The 24,674-nt window shown below is 43.5% G+C and overlaps 2 protein-coding genes across 2 annotated transcripts in view; both read right to left on the bottom strand.

Annotated features, from left to right (window-relative positions):
- LOC139929709 (zinc finger E-box-binding homeobox 2) overlaps nt 1-11,424 on the bottom strand; it is a 29,126-nt gene extending 17,702 nt beyond the window's left edge. The window contains exon 1 of the mRNA XM_078283744.1: nt 11,367-11,424. Within this exon, the coding sequence (XP_078139870.1) occupies nt 11,367-11,424 (58 nt within the window). The remainder of the gene's footprint in view (nt 1-11,366) is intronic.
- Nucleotides 11,425-17,581: 6,157 nt separating this feature from the next.
- Nucleotides 17,582-24,674, bottom strand: part of gli1 (GLI family zinc finger 1) — a 48,299-nt gene continuing 41,206 nt past the window's right edge. The window contains exons 10-13 of the mRNA XM_071922684.2: nt 24,180-24,344; nt 23,526-23,768; nt 22,619-22,934; nt 17,582-22,323 (exon numbers count right to left, since the gene is read on the bottom strand). Of these exons, the coding sequence (XP_071778785.1) occupies nt 19,703-22,323; nt 22,619-22,934; nt 23,526-23,768; nt 24,180-24,344 (3,345 nt within the window). The 3' untranslated portion in view covers nt 17,582-19,702. The remainder of the gene's footprint in view (nt 22,324-22,618; nt 22,935-23,525; nt 23,769-24,179; nt 24,345-24,674) is intronic.

Below are 24,674 nucleotides of genomic sequence, written 5' to 3'. Positions count from 1 at the left end.
ATGACAACACATTAAAAGATCTACATGAACTTACTGCCCAGATACTTTCACTTGTGACTGTATGTTCTTTGCCAGATATAATCATTAATTTGTACAAGAAAAATGCGGCAATCAGTTCTTTGTCTTTGCACAAAGGAGGCAAGGTGTGAGTGAAGAGGTGTGCAGAGCCTTTGTGGTTGCCTGTCCTCTTCCTTTGGAGGTTTCCTGTCTGCTGCTGCCTGCATATTTGCCACCATGTTTACCTGTCCTGTAGACCACCACAATGACATTTATCTAACAAAACTACCTTATATGACACCGGCCTTTACAAAAAAGGCAGATAGATGTGGCTACGGCATAAGTGTCAATTTTTACTGCATGGACAGCTTGCAATAGCACAATACAGCTCTGTCTAAGGAGAAAAAAAACTGTTTGAAAAATTTATTTTCTTTTAACCTATTCTGCTGTCAGAAGGTGCAAGTTCAGTAGGCATAGATACATTAAGTGGGACTAAAATGGTTACTACTCTAAGCCAATGCGAAATACAAAAATGTAATACAAAATTTACACAATTTATAAAACTCAAATTTAAAATCATGATGACCTACCTATGTCTGGTCTCATTCACTGTCTCTTTTTCTCTTCATCCTTATTACTGCTCAGTATAGCCTCTTATGCAAAATACCATCTCCACCAACCTACCAGACAAAATCCAAATTAGCAAAATTTCTGCACCGTTGAACGTCATTCTGGATTTCCCTACGATGTCATGATGAGTTATGAGTTAGTTGTGTTATTTACCATTGTGAATCACCTACCATGCCTTACTGACTAACCAATAGTAACACATTGACCTAACTATCAAATACTGTGTGTGTGTGTGTGTGTGTGTGTGTGTGTGTGTATACACAACATGAACATGTGCATACACTTGCCTACATGTGAATGTAGGTCTACTGCCATCATGCATCTGCTGAGCTGTACGTAGGAATGATGCTGGTGAGAAAGGTTAGCTTGGTTAGAGGAACACGTTATTTTGAGTTCGCCCTCCGCCTCCCCCTGTGGCCTGAGCTGGTTTCCGTGTAGCGAGCGAGGGATCGGGGCTGGAATGCAGTAACGGTCACAGAGGGACCCACGCACTCACCGCACTGTGAATCAAAACCCAAACTCCACTTCATTAGGCTCCTGTCATTGCAAAGACTCTCACACCACTCTATAAATACCCCCGTCTCCCCCCTCCAAATTTGTTTTCCCTCTTTTTTCTTTACACATGAAAATGCTCGGGGACTGTTCCAGCTTTCTGATGTGGCTCTTTATTTTGTACGTTGGCGCAAGAAACCACACAATAGTGGCTCCTTTTGAATATTAAAACATTCTCTGAAGGAACACAAAGGTTCTGAAGTTTTTTAATAGGGGTACACTCTAAATAAAACTTCTCTTTGAGCTTAACAGCTATAAAATGTGGGACTGGGTTAGTTCAACTTGAGCTGCAACTTTCTGTGACTCTCTATGGGTGATTTGTTTTGAGGGTGAAACAAATATGCCTGGTATCCAACTGATTTTGTCTACTTCAAACATCTTCATGAGATCCTCTAGAGGTGTTTTGTGTGGTGTGGTGTGATTGAAAGGGACAATGTACTGTATCAAAGCCCAAAAAGTCGTAATCCAAGCTCTCAAAGCAAATATAAAACAAAAGACGCAGGAATTCCTAAAGAAAACAGGGAATTCTGAGGAAGCCACACTAAGATCTAAAAGAACAGACAGCCAATGATAAGGAAAACGCTCCTATGTAGCTACAGCATTGTCAATAATAATAATAATTCAACCAAATGCTTAACTCTGTAAAAAATTAGACAAACTGACAATTACAGATGTCTTAATAGTCAGCAGATAGAAATGTCTCTATTTTCTAATGGGATTCACAGAACATGAAATGACACTTAGAGATGATGATCCACTGCTACTGGGCTCAGCAATGATTCACAAGGAGGTTAACAAATGTAAGAAAGAGGGCCAATGTATCTGTACCAACGTAATGATACACTTTGATTTTATCCAATAAAATTGGTTTTGAAAACACAGCCTCTCTATGAGACGTGTGACAGTCAGTTACTGCCTGCTTAACATACAGATGGGGCGCCATCCTCTGGTGCATGTTGACATTACATGCATGTTTCACTCCCCCCGAAAGATGATGATACAGCCAAACATTTCAAGTGACCACATGTGACCTCTAAAGCTTTCAAACATAGAAAAGATGCCTTTCTAATGTGTCATCCTGCCACTATTCTCTTTCATCGTCCCTCTCGTTCCTGCTCTCTCTCCGTCCCTCCTGCTCTGTCTCTCTCCTTCTTTCTCGTCACTTTTTCTGTCCTACAAACACGCACATGCACACATACACACATGCATGCACACACACAGAAATACAGATGCATACACAGACAAACACATACAAACACCCACACACACAATCAAATCAATCTTTTTGGGGTGATGAAGTTTTGATTAGGAGAATGTACAAAGACTGAGTCATATTGCATATTAACTTACACACTCCTGTGTGTTCTTTAGTTGCAGCTTGATGTACATTAGTGGGTGTGCATGTGTGTGTGTGTGTGTGTGTGTGTGTGTGGTGTGCATGTGAAGCCTTAGCCAACGCCTTGAAAAAGCAACTAATTAAAGTCACTGAGAAAACTGCAAAGGCAGCAGAACCACACAAGAGAGTGTGTGCATGTCATTACTGACACCGGCCCAGTTGGAGAAGAAAAATGATGGCAAGAGAGAGTGAGAGAGAGAGAGAGAGAGCGAGAAAGAGAGCGAGAGAGAGAGAGTGAAACCTCAACCAGCGGAATAATGTATATAAAAAAAGACTCGACAAGAAGAAAGGTTTAAAAAGCAAACTTGGGGAGTTTAAGAGGATCTTTGATGTGTATCAGAAGAGGAAAGCAGCCCTGCGACTGGGACGAGAGTAATTTTAAGTCGAAGCAGAAGGCTGGCTGGCTGACTTGCTGGCTGCCTGACTGGCTGGCTGGCTGGCTGGCTGGCTGGCTGACTGGCCGACCGTGGGGCTTTGATGGCGCTGGCTGTTTGAAGTGGTTTTCGGGGGATGGGAGCAGCGTGTGGCGTCAGTGGGACAGGGGGAGGCGCTCAGGGGGGAGCCACGATGGCGACAGCGCAGGGCCGGGGGAGCCCAGGCTGGGAGGAGCAGAGGAGGGATAGATGGAAGGAGAAAGAGAGAGAGAGATAGAGAGAGAAGAGGAGGAGAAGGAGGAGTAGGTAAAAAGGGAAGCAAAAGAGATGGCGGGCGGAGGAGGTGAGATAGAGCTACACGGGAAGAGAAAAAGGACTCAAAAGAGAGAAACAGTAAGAGAAAGAGAGGGAGAAAGAAGGACATACAGCAGACAAACTTGAGGAGGGAAAGTGAGCAAACGGCAGATGATGAGCAGAGAAAGTCACACATCTGAGACAGAGACAAAGAAAAAGTGACTAAAACAAAGACAGATGAAGTCGACCCTCCAGGTGTCTCCCGGCCCTTTTCCTGTTTGCCTCCAGTGTGTCGTGCGCCTGTCTCTTACATTCAGAGTCCCAGTCCCAGTATGAAGCCTGGACACATTCACACCTACCTATTACTTATATCATTCAGATGACGCAACCCCCCCTCTGATGCGCCGCCAGCCTGCCTTATTACTTACTTCTGCTCCTATCCCTCCTGCCATGCTGGACACATTCACCACATAATCATAACTACACCGTCTTCCTGAGGTGCCAATGTCGGCCGCACAGACGAAACGAAGAAGAAATTGATTCTGTACTGCAGAAAGTTTTCTTTCTCCTCCTCCTTTTCTTTTCCTGTTATTAGAGTTCGGCCTTTTTTTTATTAAAACTTTCCCCTCCCTCTCTGTGCGATTTCGCAATACCCACAGAAACACGATAACCTGCCACGTTAGATTCCTTTAGAAAAGAAGAGATAAGGAGCATCTGTCAGATTGTTGGAAAGTGATAAGTGATGTAGTGGACCAATGCTTACTGATATTTTATTCGTGTTGCTTCCTTTCTAGCACAGAATACTTCCGGCCTCTGGATCCTGTTCTTTATGATACCTGAGCTACCAGACATTATGAGTTGGGGTCTGACTGCAGTGTTTTGTGTCGTTCAGGCCTATAAAGACTTCATCTAAAAGCACAGATCGTTAAAAAAATTGACATTCTGATCAACTAAAAGAAAACTCCCCATTTCACTCCCTTTGTGGCTGTAGTTGGGCTGTGATGTTTGCAGACTACATCTTTGGAAATACTTGTAATATCAGTAATGCCACATGAATGAATGGATGAATGAATGAATGAATGAATGAATGAATTAATTAATGTTTTTTTGTCACACCAAATTAGTCGTTTATTTTTCTGACACATTCACAGAGGCTGGGTTAGGACATCCAGTGGTGTGTGGCTTGCTTTCACTGCCTCTGCGCTGCCTCTAAAAGTGTCTGGACCTCAGACTAACAAGACTTGGAAATGTGCTGCACTGAAACACAGCCAACAAGAGAGAGACAAAGTGTGTGAGAAAGAGAGAGAGAGATAGAGACAGAGAGACAGAGATAGAGACGTGTGTAAAATGTAAGGCCTTCCAATTTCTTGACTGTTACAGGTGGGCTTCGAAAAACACTGCAGCATGTTCTCTCTACGATGGAATGCGTTCACTCCCTTCCAGGTGTGTGTGTGTATGTGTGTGTGTGTGTGTGTGTGTGGGAGAGAGGGGTGTGCAGGTCAGACGAAGGTGGTACCTGCTGCTCACAGGTACAGAGAGAGGGAGGGAAGGGGAGTTGGCTGGCTGAGCTCTCCCATGCCTTTCTTGTCGTCAGCTCAGTCCAACTTTTCTTTTTTTTTTCTCACCTGGGCCGGTGGAAGTACAAACTCTTGTTTTTTGTGAAATCACTGCCAATAGAATTCATTTAGGTGGAGGGGGCAGGTCAGCTCGGTGGGATAGCCCACCCTGCCTTAAAAATACTCAAAGAGACAATGATTTATACACATATAGTCATTGTAGAGTTTTAACTTTTAACTGTATTTCCTACATACTGCATCCATCTGTTGCTGTGCTATTGTTCTGGCAAAGAACTGTCTGGAAAATTTAAATTATGTTTATGAGCCGTCAGAGGGAGCAAGGTGCAAAGCCACAACTAGTAATTTCAGAGATATTCTCTTACAATACCGCTATTTGGTTCTACTTTACAATATTTCAGACAGAATAAGCTGCAATAGGTGCTGTAGTACTAATGGAAAGTGGATGGAAATATGCACGATGAGGGACTTAAATGGCTGCTTGTTGACAAAAATATAAAGGATAAAAGACGAAATTCAAGTGAAAAATAGAAGAAATGGCCTTAGATTGAGAGAGAGAATGAGAGGTACAAACAAGGAAACAAAGGCAGAAAAAAGGATGAGAAAGAGGGAACAAACGAACACAGCTAAAGTGACAAAACCACAAACACTGCTGCCCTTCCCCATCCAGCAGGTGTGAGGTTTACCGGCCTCTGAGGTGATCAAGGCAGATCCTGAACAAACGGCAGCCTACTTCTGTCTGTTGATACACACCACGTATCAAACTGTTCCTCCTACAACCTGCTGCCCTGCTACATCTTGCTCCCTTGCTAGCAAACACTGGCACACTCTCAGCAAATAAGCCAGTTGAGTGAGTCTGCCTGCCTGCCAGACTGCTCTCCTCTCTCTCTGTCTCTGTTTCTCCTCTCTCTCTGCCACCCATCTGGGCCTTGTAATACATGACAGCTGAAGTAGGGTTTCCAAATTTAATTTGAGGTGTGATAAAACAGCACATATCTATAAATTGTGTGCAGAGAGCCTGGCTAGCTGGGTGCTTTAAAGCCCCTTCTTCTTCTGTCTGACACATGCAGCACATCAAAAACACGCTGGCTGTCTGCGCAAAAGACAGATCCACGAATAGACCTAAAGGTAGGATATGTTGCCAACGACAAAGAAAGTAATAGCACCGCCAATGTAATATGTTGAGAATAAAAAGGGATGAATTTATAACTTTAGACAATACGTATGTAAGCCTTTCCTATCAGATAAAATGCCTTTTTAATGTGAAAATAGATGTGCCTACATAAGTGAGAAGCCACAGGAAATACAGTTGGTCTTAAATGTGTGAACAGTACATCACAGTACACTCACGCACCTACATGCACAACTGCACGCACACACTCGCACACACACACACACCTCATCAGCTCTGTGGCTATTAGCGTTATCTCTCGGATGTAAGGAGTGTGATCTGTGAACACACATTCAGACAGAGAGAAAAGCTCTCAAGGTCTCTAACGAAGATGTGTTTACCGTCTATTCCTCAACCATGGACATTGTTCTATTCTAAACTATCTGGCCTAATTTAACTGTTCCTGACACCCACACTGGCTTTGACCTTCAACTACTGAGGGGATCAAACACATGATTGATTGATTTTAGTGACTAGCCCACATGGACTTAAAAGACACGTCTATATGTTGCAATATGCAGAAATAGAAGATTTGCTGTAATGCCTGGACAAAGAGGCACTCCAGTTAGTCATGTGCAGTGGCAGCCATTGAGGAAATCCCCCTACATGCATGAATCCCGCAATGGTACGGTACAATTTTCCAAATAATTTCTCCTGGGGTGGAGCAGCGTTGTGGCAGCCACACAGCAAGAACGTACAGTAAAAAGTGGGACTGCAATGGCTACATCTGTGACATCAGATGAGCGATAATTGAATAAACATGTGAAATATGTCAGAGGGACTCAATCAAGGGATTCCCCATTACTGCTTTGTGAGTCTGGCATCAAACGCAAAGAGCTGGGATGGGAGAAATGTGTGACTTGGAGCTGTGGGAACGTTGAGGAACAAATGAGGAAACGCTGCACCAGATTATCCCACGTTCTGTCACCCGTCCCGTCTCTTCTCTTCTCCCCCCACCCCCAACCCCTCCATCTCTTGTCTTCTCACATTGAAGAACTGTTTTTGCTGTCTCCAACCCTGTCAACCCCATCAGTTCCCCACCTCTGTCATCCTCCTCTCCTTTCTTCCTCCTCTGTCCCTCCCTCCCGCTGGTTCTGACGCCTGGGTTGAGCCCCTTGAAGAGTCCTGGTAATAAACTCTGGTGCCTGGGCTCCTCATTGCTGTCTCGCTCTCCCCACGCGTCGATACTTCTGCCGTTAAAGTAGGCCCGGTCCAAAAGGCACAGCCCCTCTACTTTGTACATTACAACAGCGTCACTCTCTTTATTTCAATGTTTCCCCCCCCCCATTCCCTCTCTCTCTTTCTCTTTCTCTCTTTTTCGCTGCTCGAGTCTTTCTTGTACAGTGTGCTCTGCCCACTGTGGCAGCGCTGTGCCAGAAAAACCCACACACACACAAACACACACACACATACATACGCACATATACGCGCACACACTCACATACACACGTGCATGCACACACACAAATACGCAGTCACAGACACACAGCTGGGCCCCAGCTGCATACAAAGACTGGGGTTTGGAAATCAATGAAGGAGAAAGAAGAAAAGGGGAAAAGAGTTTAAATAAATTGGCACTTGAAAAAAGGAGAAAATTGAAAAAGAGGGAGTGAGGGAAAGAGGGAGAGAGAAAGCTGGGCGGAAAAAGGCAAATCAACTCAACAATAGAGTGAGGTTTTTCATGGACTAACAAAAAATAAAGTGAAAGGCCATGGGACTAAATATGACCTTTGTGGCGGCACTTATGTAACAGAGTTGGAGATGTTGGTTAAACTCATTTGGTTGAAATGCAATCCTACATCTGATTCAAGAACTAGCTTTTGAATGAGTCTGATCAGTAGCGCGGATGTCATTCTGGCAAACATGTCCGCTAGTTTGAGGCCAGGAGAAAGCCCGTCCAGAGCGGAGCCAGTAGACTTTGCTAGGATGAATGATAACATTTACTGCAAAAATATGGAATACCAAACGGTCTAGGCTCTGCTGAGAACACAGTTACTTTACGAGATAAGTGAGAGCGGCATTTGTTCAAATCCATTAAGACGCAGAATGGTGGATGGAAGGGAGGTACAGGGTTGCTTCAGTGAGTTTCATCATTTTCTCTATAAAAATGGTGAATCATTTCATCATGTTAGTGATAACCATGTAAAGCATGTAATCATTTTTGTTCAGAAAAAGCGAGATATCATCTCCTCCATCCCCCATCAAATTATCCAGTAATGTTAGGCTCATATACTGTAAAGTGCAAGTGGTGTTATGCAGAAAACACTTCTGCTAATTCACTATCAAAAGGGAGATAATAATTTCACCATCAAATCACCCTATGGTATTTGAAATCATTGGTTCAACTTGTATCGTGGCCTGAAGGAGGGTGAACGCTAACATGTTGTACCACTTGGCTATCAGCGCTCCGCTAATTAATTCACACTCTTTGAAACTCTAATCTCGCACTCACAGCCAGTAAATACAGGTTGTCATTTCCAATGGATATGTTTCCTTCCTCTGTCCCAGGACTGTTAGCAGGGCTGCTTTCAATCTGCCAGGAACGGAGAGTAGTAATTTCCGCACATTGCTTGATATTGGTGGACATTGACAGTTTTATTGGGGGAGACAGAGACATAATCAATAGGCGCCTTGGAGAGAGAAGAAAAGCCAGGCTATGTTTCTTCTCTTTCTTCTGGTTTGGAAAGGATCCCCTAATCGCTGTCTTATGAGGCGGGCCTGCCAAATTCATTTGGTTTTATCAAGGACCTTTTACTCCCTACTTGCATAGCCGCCTCCAACCCAGCACATTCCAAATTCTATACACAGCATAAATACACGCACATTTGTACACTGACATGCTCAGCACAAGCACACACACACACACGCACACACACACACATAAACACATGCACTCAAGCATGCGTGACATACACACATATGCTATGCATGCGTATAGAAATAAGCATGCCATCACCACATGCACTCATACATAAACATGTATGCACATAAAAGCAAAGTTAAAGAAAATGGGCAGCTTGAGTTAATTTCCTAACTGATAACGTGTTGTAGAATATGTTAAAGATAGCCTTGGATAATACGCAATATTCAAACATGATTATGGTGCAAATGGACACTCTGAGGACACTTTGCTTCTCAGCTGAAAATCAATCTGCATATATGATCAGTTTCGTATTTGTTTACATTCACTGTTGAGATGCCTTTGTTTCTTCAAAATTGCGCCTTTACAGGAAATCAAAGGCAATGCTTATCTCTCCTCTGAGGTCATTACAGGAATTATAGGAGCTGGACTGTATTGCTGGTAATAAGTGACAAGTCCTTATCACTAAGTGTGCCTTTTCGCTGATGGCTTTCACATTAGTGTGTGACGCTGGTGATTTGTGAAGGAGAAGGTATTGGGTGGACAAAGTGCTATGTGACAGCGAGAGGTGTGAGAGGTGTGTGTGTTTTTGTGTGTGTGTGTGTGCGTGCTCACGTGTGCACAAGTGAGTGCCCGTTAGCGCTAAGCAGCCAGAGGGGATCTCACCCTGGTGTAAGTCTGCTGAGCCTCACACCTCTCTCTGAATCAAATGAGGAAACTCTTACAGCAAACTAATAAACTCTACGAGGAAACTGACTCCTTAGAGCAAAAATAGTTGAGTGGCGGTTGCATGCCAGATCAGGGCCAAACAATCACACTGCATGATTTGAGTTGGCTTTCATCAACCACCAGAGAATTGAGAGTAAAGAACATCAACCTAGCAATATGTGTGTGCATCTGTGTATGTGTCTGTGTATGTCATGTATGCTCATATGTTTGTCAGACACAGGTGTGTGTATCTTCACTTAGGTTAGAGTGTGCTTCTGCATTAGTAATACACACTTCATCCAAAACAAGACACTAGTTGGTACATATGGTATACAGTAACTAGAAAGTTTGTATTCAGTGTCTATATTAAGTTCCTCTTAGCACTGTTATAGGAAATGTGTTCACAGTCACTGACATCATCTTTTAGATAAAGCTTTACAGTTATTAATCATAATGTTGTTGACATATAAAAGACATAAAACTTAATTAACAGTTTAAAAGGATGAGGATGTGCATTTAAGGCAGGTATGGCAGAATAAGCTGCATATATGCATATGGTACTTGCCAGTGATGCATTGAGTGCCTAAGCATTTGCATTTACTGGCATATTACATATTTGATTTTCATGTTTATTTCTTATAGACTAATAACAATCTAGGGAGGCTTGTTAACAAAAGCGTGTTGACACAGTTTTGTAATTTAGAACTTAGGTCATTTAGAGGTTTGACAAAGTCTAGCTATAGCAGAAATAAATGGCATTGACGTTAAGAAAATTAAAATAACTAAATAAAAAAGTCTCGTTTTTATAAGTTCATTTCAAAATACGAGGTATTTTCGTCTTCTTATTTTGTATACGTCTATTACTTCATTTTCAGTATTTTAAATATCTATTGTTATGTGTATCATTTCTTCATAATTATAAGTCCATTGTCAAAGTATCAAAACATATCAATAAATCGATGTTATATTTCAACTTCATAAAACGCCAAATCATGTTACAGCATTGTTCACAGAATGCAGGAGATAAAGGGATATAATCATTGGTTAGAGAGTTGCAGGTTACTCTCACAACATGAAAAACAAAAGCTACTCGTAAGAGAAAGACGCACTGAAATACAGTAACTGACAATATTGTGAAATGCTATTCTGTAACGTTTGGCAAAGATTTCGTCTAGTTAAAACAGCAAAATCAAAGTTTTACTCTAACTTCATATGAACTTTTTGTACAGTTTGGAAACTGCCAAAGCGTCGATGGTCTACATTTGCTTTTGAAAAGAAAATTCTGCAGGTTTATAGCAGCAGGTTGCCTAAATGTTTGAGAATGAATGTAACCTCATGGCCATCAGGTCTCACAAAACAACAGGCGCAGCTACAGGTTGTGGGCTACACTTGCGGATTGCCACACACCTTGAATTGCACAGCCTTGCCCAGGTCTGCCTACAGCTACAGGTAGAATAATCCCAATAGCTGGCAACCTGACGAAAGTTGACTGCGCATCTCTGCAACTTCTGCTGCAAGGCAATCGCGTAGCGCAAGCAACCCATAAACGCACAAACGTGCAGCTGAAATATGAATGAAGTCAAAGTAGCTACCGTACAACTGGGTAACTTCATGCCACACACACACTGTATGCTCGTATTTAGTCAGATATTACAGTTTCAGTAGCCTACAGTATCAGAGTTGGGTTTTCTATGAGTAAACCCAGAAGATTTCAACACGGTCCGCTATAGCGCTTCTGGCCGCTACATCACTATCTGATCCCCATCATTTCCTAACTCATTAAAACTTTTCAGCGCCGCACATTTCTTACCTTGATTTCTCCTGGGGTTGGCTTGTTTCCTTCGTTTGCCCCTACTTTCTTCTGTCATCGTCACGCTTTGTTGTCGTTTCAAAAACTGTCCGGAGAGCAGTGTGTGTGTAGCCTATGTGTGTGTTTGTCCCGAGTCCCCGCCTGACAATGAATGGTGTGAAACATCGCCTTCGGTCACAGCGGGAGACTCAGACCTTGATGGGACTCCAAGCGGAGCCGACGAGCCGTGAGCTGGTGTGATGTCAGCAGCAGAGGATGGCCCTGAGGTCAGTGCTGGGCTCGTAAAACTACACTAATACATCTCTCATTTCCAAAGTAATATTAGTAGGCCTACCCGTTCTCCAGTAATTCATTACAGTGCTCGTTGTATTTTCCCCCAAATTCGCGGTTGCATCTATCAAATGATCAGGGAAACCAGCGTCGGTGTCCCATGTTCTTGTTTTTCTCGATCAAATCTAAGTACCAATGTTCTTGTCATCCGTTTCCTTGATCAAAACTAATTAGTGGGAATAGCTACTTCCACCGGGGGGAAGTTAAGTTCTCTGCCATTTATCATCTAAAATTGAAAGAGACATAGCCTATAGGCTAATCATGGCTTTTGGATGCTTAAAGTTCAAACTGATATTTAGGAGTGATGAAGAAAACTAACGACTTTATTGATCGGCAACTGTTACACAATTGCTGAGATTGAAGTAATAATTCGTTGCGTTACTCGTTTCTGGGGAAAGTAATAGAGGTAACCCATTACTAATTTATGCGTTACCACCCAGCAGTAACAAAGTTTCACACCATCCGAGAACAACAACCTTCTCCCAAGTCTGTACAGTTTTCTCTTCGCTTAACAAACGCTCACCTAAATGAGACTGTGAGCCTCATTGTTTCTCTGGTGAGTCTGCATCTCATATGCCACACAGCCTGATTGTCTTGCACCCGTGCGTCTGTGCGTGTGTGTGTGTGTGTGTGTGTGTGTGTGTGTGTGTGTGTGAGAGAGAGAGAGAGAGAGAGAGAGAGAGAGAGAGAGAGAGTTTGTGTGCACCTGAATTGGCCTGTGTGTCTAACCTGAAATGTCTTTGAAGTAGAAAGTGTATTAAATCCTAGTGGGTCAGCCCGCTGCATGCTTACCAGCAAAACAGTATGAATTGCACGTTCATCTGAACAGGTAGGCTATGTTAAAATATGTAAAGCCCCCCGCCCCTGTGTTTTATGGCTCGACTGTTATGCACATCGCACCTGCGCTCAAGTACCCCGGAGTGGACCCCGTCCTGCGCCCCATTCACTCCTGGATGGCTGTAGGAAGTGGTGCATTGACGCTCCTTTGTGCTGCAACCTGAACCGTAATCTGTTTTGCAACTGAAAAAAACATCCGAAATAAAAGTCTAACACAGCGTTGAGGACCCCCACCTTGGCTTTCTAACCCTCCTAGGGCCCCCCCACCCCTAAGTAACTCTGCGAGATAATAATAGCGAGCCGGGTAGCTTTTCACAACGCATAATATATCCTACTAGTCTGTGGAGTCAACAAACTGGGATCTGATGGACCCGTTGGGACAGTAAAACAGATTAGTGACGAGCCTGAAGTAAAAAAAAACAGCTTACTGTGACTAAACTTTTTAGAGCAAGATTAAATGAAATATGTGAATGCCCTTAGGAAAAATATCTATAATAGGTCTAATCATATAAAGAATTTCGAAGGTTATCTGATATCACAGCTAAGCTATAAACCCATATGCCATTATATAGGAATATTATAGTGATACCATAGGAGATAAAATACCATAAAGTAAAAAGTAAAGTACAGAATGTCTCTACAAATTCACTATTGACACAGTAGTTATAGTGATACCAGATAAATAAAAAATATCATTAAGAACAATATGGTCACTATAAAGTCACTACCAGACACATTATAAGTCCCTATAGGAATATTATAGGAATATTATCATGAAATCATAGGAGTTTAAAAAATACCATAATGTGCAATAAGGTCACTATAAACTACTATTGAGTGCTACAGACACATTATGAGTCCCTATAGGAATATTGTAGGAATATTATAGTGATTTTTCATTAGGGTGTCGGCTGCATTTTCAGCTAAATTCATTTAGTAATCCTATTGATAATTTGAATACTAACAATTCTGATAATATCCCTTTCAATACAGGCCTACTTAATCATCAGGTTTGTTGAGCTTATTTGTAAGCAACCTATTGTTACCTTGAAACTCAAACCACTTCAATCTTTACTCTTTTTCTACTTTAACATTAACCCAAAGTCAGATATTAAATGAGACTTTTTGAATATCATCAGCTCATGGCAGAAAAACTGCACAAAATACATTCCTCCTCACTCTCAGCAGCACCGTGGATTTGTCTCTTAATGGATTCTGGAAGAGAAAGCATCCTAAAGGTGGGGAGGGAGTGGAGGGGTGAAGAAAGAGAGGGACAGAAGGGTCATCATGGCCCTTTGTGGCGGGATGGATAGAGGAGTGGGAGGAGAAAAAGAGGAGGAGGGGGCAATAAACCTTCTTCCCCACGAGGGTCACAGAGAGTAGAGGGTGCAGAGGTGCTTCAGAGGTCCTGGGAGAGGCAACTGCTGCCTCGCTTTCTTCATTTACTACTTAGGTTGTGTCCATACATCTGTTAACTATGTCTTTACTTTCATGCAGATTAAGAGGAATCAGTTTTCAGACACTGCTAGTTTTTAAACAAATTAATGCTTTTCTATCCAGTGTCTGAAATTGTTGAAATTCATCAGTGGGGCTGGTGAATATGTAGATTGTTGGTTTTCAAATGTTTCCTAAAATGTAGTTAAAAAGTTAAAAAGGGGGATTTGTTTCCTAACTTGAATGAAAAATGCCATATGCGCTTCCCCTAGTATCTCCCCCTTAGTTGTTTCAAGCAAAATAAGGATGTGGCAATGCTGTGATGTCCAATAGCTGGGGTTTTCTGCTATTTTGCTAATATTGATACATGTACTTCTTACACACACACACACACACACACACACACACACACACACACATACACACACACACACACACACAAGGAGGAGCACGAAGGAAGCAGTCCCACTGGGGTTTTGTCCCTGTCTGTGGTCTATGGGTTCAAAGCTGCTGGCATGGGGAGGAGAGCCCTTTAACAGCATATTAAGCAGGAGTTAATTATATGCCAACCTAAGTGACAAAGGAAAAGAAAAGGCTCCCCTTGAATGGCAAGACAAGAAAAGAGAAAAGTCATTATGCTGCCCGCTTCTTTGCATTTGAAAACCTCAGTTCTTATTTTGGCATTTCCATTTGTATCTCCACAGAGCAGTGGAGGTCATGTTGCAGAGTGTCTGGGCTTACGCTATCTTTGCATCAATGTTCTCTAACTTTTTACATCAGAGTCAAATGCAAACATATTTGGGAACAGATAGTAGCGTATGGGTCTGTTGTTCTCCTTGTTTATAAAATGAACCAGCTTTACAATGCACACACGCACAAACACACACACAAACACAAAGTTATTTGAAACTTGCATACCAGAGTATCAGCTCTTCTTTAATTTTGTGAAAAAGAAGCCATGGTCCTTCTGCATGATTACCACTAGGCCTGAAGTAACAGACCAATAATATGAATGTTAAACTCTCAGAAGCCTTTATTTCCAATATGTCCATTTTGGGAAAAATATTATTACCTCAAGGTTATTGTGCAGTAGCTCTGAAATCTAGAAAAAAAAGGGCTGTCAACTCACAGGAGTTACTTTCAATGCTTTAAAGTACCATAATTTGTTTTAATTCTATGCTATCAAACATTTTGTAAGAGTAGGTGTCACTTTTTTTCAAAGGCTGGATATCTCATTTTGGGCCAACACTAGCTAAATTAGGCACAACACAAAGCTAATAGAAAACTAATGATGCATGACAAAATGTGCTGAGAAGTGAACTAACCATTACAACTTCTGTGGAACATGATGAAACAGAGTCTTGTGCTTTTGCAAAAGAGAGGAGCCTAAGGTGCAAGAGTTTTTGTAGGGTTAATAGGTTAGTGAGTTGATGCAGGGTGATATTGCATTTGGACAATCAAACATCACTTTTATGCACAGAAAATTTAGACAAATGTGGTGATAAAAGGACTCAAGAAAAAAAAAAGCAATCATAAAGCAACCCCACGTACTGGGCCAAGTTTCCTAAAAGCATCTTAATACAATGACCATTATTGTCTATAAGATTAAAGTAGAACAAAATATGTAGTTTTGTGTTAAAATGGTTTTGGGAAATCCAGCCCAGGAACAATGTCACTAACCTGGTTTCAACACTAAACAACCAGAGCAAGCCTATTCAAAATTCACATCACTCATTTCCCCCAAACAGCATGTCTGTGATTTGTTTGTCTTTGCATCCTGTTGTGAGAGAAATCATTTGAGAGTTTGAATGTAGTTCAAAATGAGTGAGCAGAACTGTTGATCTTGTCTTGTAAATATTTTGAGTTGGGGCACTTGCCCTGGTGATTTCAAGGGGTATGATTTTCCTTTTTATCCCCCATCAAATGCCCCCTTCCTCCGTACACCCTACTTGATCCTGTTGTGGAAATGCAGCTATTGTTTCAAATCACGAATCTGGATACGCCAGATCGCAAATCAGAAGTCCCTCAGGAGAACTTCCCCCTGGAGCGAATGAGTCAACTTCAGCATCACTGCCAGGCTGTAGTGGCTGTCTGTCTCTACTGTGCCATGCCACAACACCACAATGCCAATATAGTTTGAGCCTACTGGGGCCCCTGGAGCGGGAGGAGCCAACACTGTAAAAAGTAAAGCTAGTGACCATTAGAGAGAAAAAAATCACATCAACAACTTATGTCAGCTTTTTAAACATATCCAACACAGTATATTAAGTGACATCAATTTCTTTTCAATAACTGTGATTCATGAATGTTGACTTATTCTGCAGTTCTTGTACTTCTGGATAAGAGTGTCAGCTACATGTTTGCAAATGGCTGTACAAAAGGCAAAATATTGTGTTTGATGCTTTGAATAATAATTGGTTCATTTCTTTTTTAGTTAAATTAATATTTTTGTTGGGCACCCTGGTGGTTCAGGCACATGCCATGCACTTATAACATCATGGGTATGAATCTGGCTCATGACTTTTACATATCACCCCCTTCTCTCTCTCCCCAATCTTTCCTTTCCTTTTCCATTGTTTGATGTTTAATAAAGCAGACACGCCATGTTAATAATATCTAAAAAGCTAGATTTGTTCAAGACTTTTTCTTTCAGTGTACAGAAGCCCAGGGTGCCAGTCCCCACTGACCACAGAGAGTCCGTCCAGGCACTGATGTCACCAAGAGCGGCCACACTTACGCTCATCCACTTTTATAGCAACTCACTGTGGCTCTTAATGGGCTGCCGTGTCAGGCTGAGAAGGAAAGTGGGCTCAGTCATACTCACAGCGAGGGGTTTTATAATTAGTTTGTAGGAAAACGGAAAGAAAGGGACAATTAAGGATGCACAATGAATGCCCTATGTTTGGCCAATTAGTTAGACTGTTTTCACTAATTTTGGGGTCAAACAGTGTTGGACCACAAAGAGGGAGGTTAGTTACTTTGTTTACAGCTGGACTCGGGGTGATAGGCTAAGTAGAGAGTGCAGCGTACAAGTGAGGCTGTGGCCCTCCAAGTGCAGTGAATGAGTGAGAAATCTCTGTGCTTGTTCTCAGGCTGTGCTGCACTCTATTGGAGGGATGGAGGCATTGCATTAATCCGCAAGGCACAAAAACAGATGTGCTCCAGTAGAATTGTCCTTGCTTTGGGAATCTTCAACTCTTCCATCCCAACATGGCAATGTTACATACGAGCCTCTCTTCAACCCCCTGGAAGTTTTAAAATCTGTAGATATGGCTCGTTACAGCTATTAAGACTTGCCACACACAGTTGTAATAAAACACAAAGCCCCATCACTTAAAGACAAAGGATATGAAAATAAAAGTTTTACAAACATTTTGCATCCATCCCAAACTGAACATGTTTATTCATAAACTGATAAAATATAGTACATTTGTATAAAAATGTAGAAAATTGTACACAAAATATAACACTTGGCTTTTTGTCTATTATAGTTAACGCTACTATTATAGCTTTTTGTTGCTAAAGGTGATATTCTTTTGCCAGCAAAAAAGTCTGATTGAAAGATGACAGTTATCAAAAAACACACAGAAAGAAGGCAACATCCATGAAGTTCATTAATATAAAAAAGATACTTTTATACAAAACATCTCATACATTCTAAAGAACAGCACTATCAATCAATGTTCATGCCCTTGTTGCTGGTGTTAGTGTTGTGGTAACATTGGCTATTTGTGCATTTTTTTCTCAGTCATTTTAAATTGAATTGTCTTTGGTAGGTTGTATACTTTTTTCCAAATTCAAGACCCAGAAATGTTAATCCGTATTAATGCTTAGTAACACTTTGAAGCTACACATGACTATAATATTCTGAATGGTCACATAAAAATAGCTTCAACAACAATACTTTCATGTGGCCTCATGGGATTAGCTGTGCTCAGATGTGTTCTTGAATGACTATTAAAAAATACTGTGGTAACCTTTTGTCATCATCAAAATGAGGTTCATATGAATAGTCTAAAGAGACGAAGACCTTCCCACACAGTGCTGTAGTCAGTGCAATGCCACAGTGTAAAATTAATTCCACTACCGAGAGCTACAGCCTACTTCAAGATGATGCAGCTCAACAGTCGCACAATAGTACCTCAGTGTACCCATACAATACGGATTTTACTACAGTGGTAGCCATTGATAAAATTCCCTCCTGAATTAGAAGGTAATGCAGAATTTTCCAAATAATTCCTATTTGAATGTACCTCAGTTCCCCAAATATAAGCTACTATTATTGGTCTGTTAACAGCTACATAACAGCTGACTCTGGTCTTATTCAAAATGGCCGTCATCCTCAGCTGAGTCATAGATAAGTCATAGGTCAGGTTAATGTTGAGTGAAGGCATCATCAATGAAATGTTATACACATAGCATGGAGGGGATTGTTGCACACATAAGAAGTTTGCACTTTTCTCATTACGCCCCATGCATATAGCTTAGACAGAGCGAGACAAGGCACTTTCTACATTTCTGTTTTCATAAATCACACTGTTAAAAAATAATTACACAGCTGCTTTAGGAACACTTACAGTAAACATGTGGAGTGCAAACTCTCTGTCTGGAAAGGCCACTACACCATGATTCGAACACCAAAGAGTCAGAGGCCTGAGTGTCTCTGTGTGTATGTGTATGTGTGTGTCTGTGTGTGTATGCATGCTGTGTGGGAATACTGATATGCCACTAGTATAGAGTGTGCTGTTCCCTGACAAGAAGAAATCCCTAGCAATACAGGTTAATATTAAGTAGCAGTGAGACATTGTTATTTTTCAGTCACTAAAAGCACTCTTCAGTCTTCACTCGGCTCTTCAAACAACTATCTCATTAACTCCCGGCCTTCAGAATCCAAGCAGTCCATCGTGAGACAGTAGAGGAATTCTTCACTGTCCACATTGTCATATACACAGCATATATAAATGTATATAAAACTTATTTACATGTATCCTTCTCTGCTCCACTGTTGCCACAGCCCTACGTGTCTGGAATGCCTGTTTGGAAAATGTTCAGTATCAAATTCATATCAGGCATACAGTTCTGTGTCTTACAGTAGGCACAGAAAAATACCAAGTACCAAGGCAGTGAGGAAACAATACAGCGAGGGAGGTTGATCAGGCACCTTTGGTTTTAAGGTTTTGGGCAGGGATTCTTACATTTTGTGAGCCTGGGACCAAATGAGTAACTTAGTCTCAACCCGCAACCCAGACTCATTAAAACATATTATTACTCTTGCCATGTGGGGATCCAGCAGCAATAGGCCCACAACCGGTTTTGGACCCTGGTTCATAGTTTAAGAAACCAGCGTTAGGGTTTAGTTAAGAAGGCTTAGGGGAGTGTATAAAAGCAGCCCAGGCTAATGATGCATATACACTTTCCGTTCCTTCCAGAAGTTCAGTTGTCCATCCTACCTGACCCAGACTTGTATGTAATGTACAAGGGACGATCAAAATAAGCAATAGAACCTAGAGATTTTGAGCACCGGCTGGGCGGATCTGGTTTGGCTGCCATTTCCATATCATTCAAAATCTGGTTAGTGAGGACAATTTTGCACTAGCCCAAACAGAAAAATACTAGCCTCTGGCTATTGGGCTACGAATATTTCCATCTGTGATCTCAATTAAAACATTAAGAACTGGCCTAGACCTCTGTTTGAGCATTAGTCTGATAAACAAAAACAGTCAGGGAGGCTTCTTCTAAGACAGTGTGTTTAGGTATTTGTTCTCCCCAGCCAGCGAGGTAAGCATGGACGTCATGTCGCCTACAGCCATGTTGGACAGGCCAGAGCCTGGGGCAAGAGTGACAGAGGTCTGGGGGGTGGTGAGACGAGACGAGGTCTGGGAGGAAGACCCCGGCTGCCCCTGGAGGGGATTGTTGACCGGGCTGAAGGACGAAGGCTCAGCATCGTCGATGATGGAGGTGAAGTCTATGTGAGCGTTGTCCAGGTCCAGGTTCTCCAGGGCATTGGAGATGGGGCCAGACTCAGGGTAGGGAGCCAGGGAGCCAGGCTTGGTGCTGCCCGTTGGGTCCAGGTTGGACCCCATACTATGCTGCTGGTTCAGACAAGGGCCGCTCTGGGGGTCCATGTGTTTCTCCATATCCATGTGGATCTGACCCGAGTAGTACATGTTGTTGTTATTGGAAGGGGAGAACATCTCGTTTTGAGGGTGCTGCGGATGCTGGACCGGCGGCAGTCGGACCCCTCGTCTGGGGCTGGAGGTGGAGTGGACCGGGCTGAGGTGAGGTGGGCTGCCCAGGTATCCCCCGCCTGACTGCTGTGACAGGCTGTTCTGGCGACTGAGAGGTTTACGTCCCTGAGGAGGCCTGGGGACCACCATCTCCTGGCCATAGCATGAGCCTTGGAGACCTGTCAGCTGCTGGTCTTTAGGCGGCACGGAGCTGGGCCCTCGGCTGTGGGCCTGGGGGCTCATCACCAGGTTCTGATTGGGGTAGGAAGGATAGGGCTGGTTGGAGTAAAGGTTCTGGTTTTGGTGCTGTGGACTGTGCTGCATCATTGCCGTCTGGCCACTCATGTCCATGTTGTCAGAAAGAGGAGGAGGTTTTACTCCACTCTGCTGCTGCTGTTGCTGTTCTTGCTGCTGCTCCCACATCAGCGCCTGCTGGGACTGCACATAGTTCCTCACCATCATCTCCTTCACTTGCATCATGGGTGTCTGGGACCTCCGCCCGTCAGCGAGTGCAGAGCCAGCGCAGCCCAGGCTCAGGCCCCCTCCACTTGGAAAGGAGTTCTGGTTCTGCCCTTGGGGATCCATCTGACCATGGAAGTCACAGCTGGGATTGTTGGAGCTCCTCATCATAACCTGGCCTGTCTGTTGTGGGTAACCCTGAGTCTGCTGGGGGAGCGGCCGCTGTTGTTGATGCTGGAGCTTAGCACTTTGACAGGCGTCTCCACCTCCCATCCCAGGATGGAACTGCTGCTCAGGTTTGATGGTGAGTTTATGGGTTCCATCTGGACTGTTATAGAGGCCTGTCTGATTGCTAAAGTGGGCCTGTGTCTGTTGGGGCTGCATGCTGCGGTCCGAGTACTGCATCCCTCCCTGGTTCTGGAGAGCATGGCTGGAAGTTTGGACCTGGCTGTGGGTCTCACCCCAGGGACCTGTCCCACCTCCAGCCTCACCACCCTGGCCTAGGCTGGGGTAATGGGGGCCCGAGGGACTCAGCTGGCAGGTGCTCATACTGTACTCAGCCTGTTGGAGAAGAGTATTAGACATGCCCTCTGGATGAATAGGCCCTGCCTGGCCCATCTGACTTCCACCACCCCTAGAGCTGACATCCCCTCGCTGGTTCTGGTAGTGCCCCTGCATGTAGCCTTGGTCTGGGCAGCCCAGAGTATCATGGCTTGGGGACAGTTGGTTGGACGGAGGTCCTCCGCCTCCTCCTCCTCCTAGGGGGTGGTGCTGCTGCTGGTATCCCATAAAGCCTCTCTCTCCAGGGGGCATCATCATGGAATGATCCCTGGCATCCGCAGAGCCATGGTGGGGCTCCATAGCCATAGCCTCCATCATAACGTTCTCTGTGATACTAGGCGGTCGAGGGGAGTACATGTGGCGGGCAATATTGGCGTCAGAGCCGCAGTGCTGCAGCGCATTCCTCCGGCCCATCATGGCGACATTATTAAGGCTGTTGAAGCGCTGGACCTTAGGGAGGGCTTGTGGATCTCCTGCTGATCGAACTGGGTCACTGGCTCGCCTGTTGTTGTTACCTGGAGCCTGGTGAGGGTAGATAACACCAGTGCCATACTCTGTGTTGGCACTGTGCCTTCGTAGGCCACCTTGCTGAAGAAAGGGAGGCAGAGGCTGCCCCTGGTACTCGCTCAGAAAACCTCCTCTTCTGCCTGGGGTAACTGGCTGTTCCATATTGGGTAATGGAGTAGGGGGTGGGCCGCCAGTTGCTGCAGCATATTTGGCCTTTAGGCTGTATTGCTGGGCAGGGGTTAGAGTAGGCAGACCTGGCAACCCTCCTCCTCCAGGACAGGGAGCTCCTCTGCGATTGGTCTCAGGAGAGAGGGGGTCACCCCCGCCCTGGTCTGGACCTAGGAGGTGACACCCTCCTCCTCCTGTTCCTCCCATCTGGGAAACCTCACTAGAGCGTCGACTGGACAGGTAAGGAGACACCATGGAGGACCGACGGCTCACTGTGTAGGCGGAGCTTAGGCTGCTGGTGCCGCTTCCTCTCCTGTCATTGGTGGAGCAGGCCATAGAAGTACCACCTCCTACGTCGTGATTGGATAGCTCCATAACACGTCGATTAGAGAGGAGTGGAGAAGGTGCACACATCCCTATTATCTCCCCTGAACCTGGAGACAGATAAGATGAAAATATAACAGATAAGGAAACAGTTTATTTTGATTTATATATCCCATAATATATTTTATTTTATAGAATTAGAATGTCCCAGAGAACTCATCCCTCAATCCTAGAGCAGTCATCTACATAATTTATGTTTTAGTGATGCAATTCATACTAGAAACATATTCTATTATGTGTAGCAAAAAGGACCTCTACATGAATTAGTATAAACCAAGACTATGCCCACAAATGCATCATTGTGATTATAAGAGTTGTTACATCATGACATCACCCAAAACCTACCAGGAAGTGCAGGTAGCTTGTTACTGGCACAGCGGCCAGGAGGAGTGGGCCTGCGGATTTGCTTCAGCTTGTCAATCTTGAGGTTCTCCAGCCTCTTCAGAGCCTGGGCCGACATGCCCAGTGTTCCTCCGACACTCACTGCCTCCCCACCTCCTCCACCTCCACCTGCTACTCCATCCTCCAGCGCTGTGAGATCCTCCAGACTGCCTGCTGCGTTCAGGTTCATCTCCACCCCACTGTCATTGTTGTTAGCGCTCCCCAGTGGAGAACGCTCGCTACTGCAGGAGGACTGCCCACCAGGGCTTGGCTGGGATTTCTGAGAGGAGTGAAGGAGAGAGAGGCAGACAGACACAGACACAGGGAAAGACAGAGAGAGACAATGAGGCCACATATACAATATAAGATGATAAATGAAAAAAAGGCAGTAGAGAACAGAACAGAGATTGTCAATGGACATATAATACAGCCTCAAAAGATAATTTGGCTGGCATACCAGGCGATCAAATGAATATCACATTGCTAGGTTTGAAAGAACAACTGCTGTTTTTATGTGATAATCAGAGGGTTTTTTGGTATGAGTGTATTGTAGGAAGAACCAAGTGAAACTGGAGCACAGGGTTTGGCTCTGTGGTAATCACCACAGAAACAGCAGCAAAATGTCACCACAGTCATGCTAACTGAATCAGACATGGGTCATATGGACAACCACAACATACTGTATTTTACATTTCCTGGTCAAAAGACCACAAATCAAAATAAGGTTTTGTTTTGCTGCTCTTTGTGTGACAATTAAAGAAAACATTGCATTGCAGTCTTACTTGGATCTTATCCTTTAATTTAAAAGGACCTTGCAGCACTTGAGTAAAATTGTTCAAATATAATTTTTTATGAATCGTTAATCACTAACCAGAGCAGTCTCAGGAGCCAGTAGTTTGCAGTCCTCCCTGCGTGTCTCCTCTTTTTCCAGCAGCAGTTCAGAGTTTTGGCCACCAGGGGTCATAGCTGAGCCAGGTGGCCGAGGGCCGGTGTCTCCACGATGCTTCTTGGTGATGTGTGCTTCAGGGCCGTGGACCGTCTTCACATGTTTACGCAGGGAGCTGGGGTCTGTGTACCGCTTAGTGCAGCCTGGGATCTTACACACGTAGGGTTTCTGTAAAAGGGCAGGGAGTCAGTCAATACACAGTATCTTGTTCATGTGTAGACTTGTATATCAAATTTATTTCACTGTACATTGCCTCCCACATCTAGCAAGTATTTCATCATTCTTGGGACAACACAACTATTGAAAATAGTTTGCATAAAGTGTTAAAATACACACCATGTCTTTTCTCGGTTGCTAAAACTTGACATTATGGACATACAACATTTTAATCAAGATTTAATCAAGATACAGGCCTTTTATCCATTAATGCATGGTCTGTTACCTCTTAAAGAATAAATGAGGTTTTCTGCAAAAACATTGTTACAACTGTATGAAGCCAAGACAAAAACTCAATTCAACCATCAGGCTATTGTTCACATTTCGACGAGTATACATCATGACTTTCAGTGGTGTCAGTACCTCATTGGAGTGAGTGCGGTTCTGGTGCTTGGCCCGGTCTGAAGCATTGGAGAAGGCCTTGTTGCAGCCTTCATGTTCACACACATATGGTTTCTCTCCAGTGTGGGAGCGCAAGTGGGTCTTCAAATTCTCCAGGCGAGAGTAGGCCTTGTTACAGCCTTCAAACTAAAACATAGACATACATACTGGTTTTACAACAATAGCCAAGTTGTAATACAGAGTAAACCTTGCCTTTAGTTCAAACCAAACTATGCATTCAGAATTTAAAATCCTTGCTAGTTTCATATTGAAACTAAAATAGAGGCTTTATTACATTCTTCAAAGGAAAAAAAGGAAAAACAAAGAGGGTCTACAGCTCTGCTCAGTGAAATAAATTACCAAGGTATGATAGTATCAGTATAAAGGCCAGGCCCCTCGTAGAGGTCACCTTGACCTGCCACCTGGTAATGAAGCTGCTTTATTACCTCCTTTTTTATTGTGTTTTTTTAAAGCAAT

This window comes from Centroberyx gerrardi, chromosome 5 (assembly GCF_048128805.1).
Source record: "Centroberyx gerrardi isolate f3 chromosome 5, fCenGer3.hap1.cur.20231027, whole genome shotgun sequence".
Taxonomy (NCBI): Eukaryota; Metazoa; Chordata; class Actinopteri; order Beryciformes; family Berycidae; genus Centroberyx; species Centroberyx gerrardi.
The sequence above is the reverse complement of the archived record's forward strand: the minus strand, read 5'-3'. Positions and strand labels throughout refer to the sequence as shown.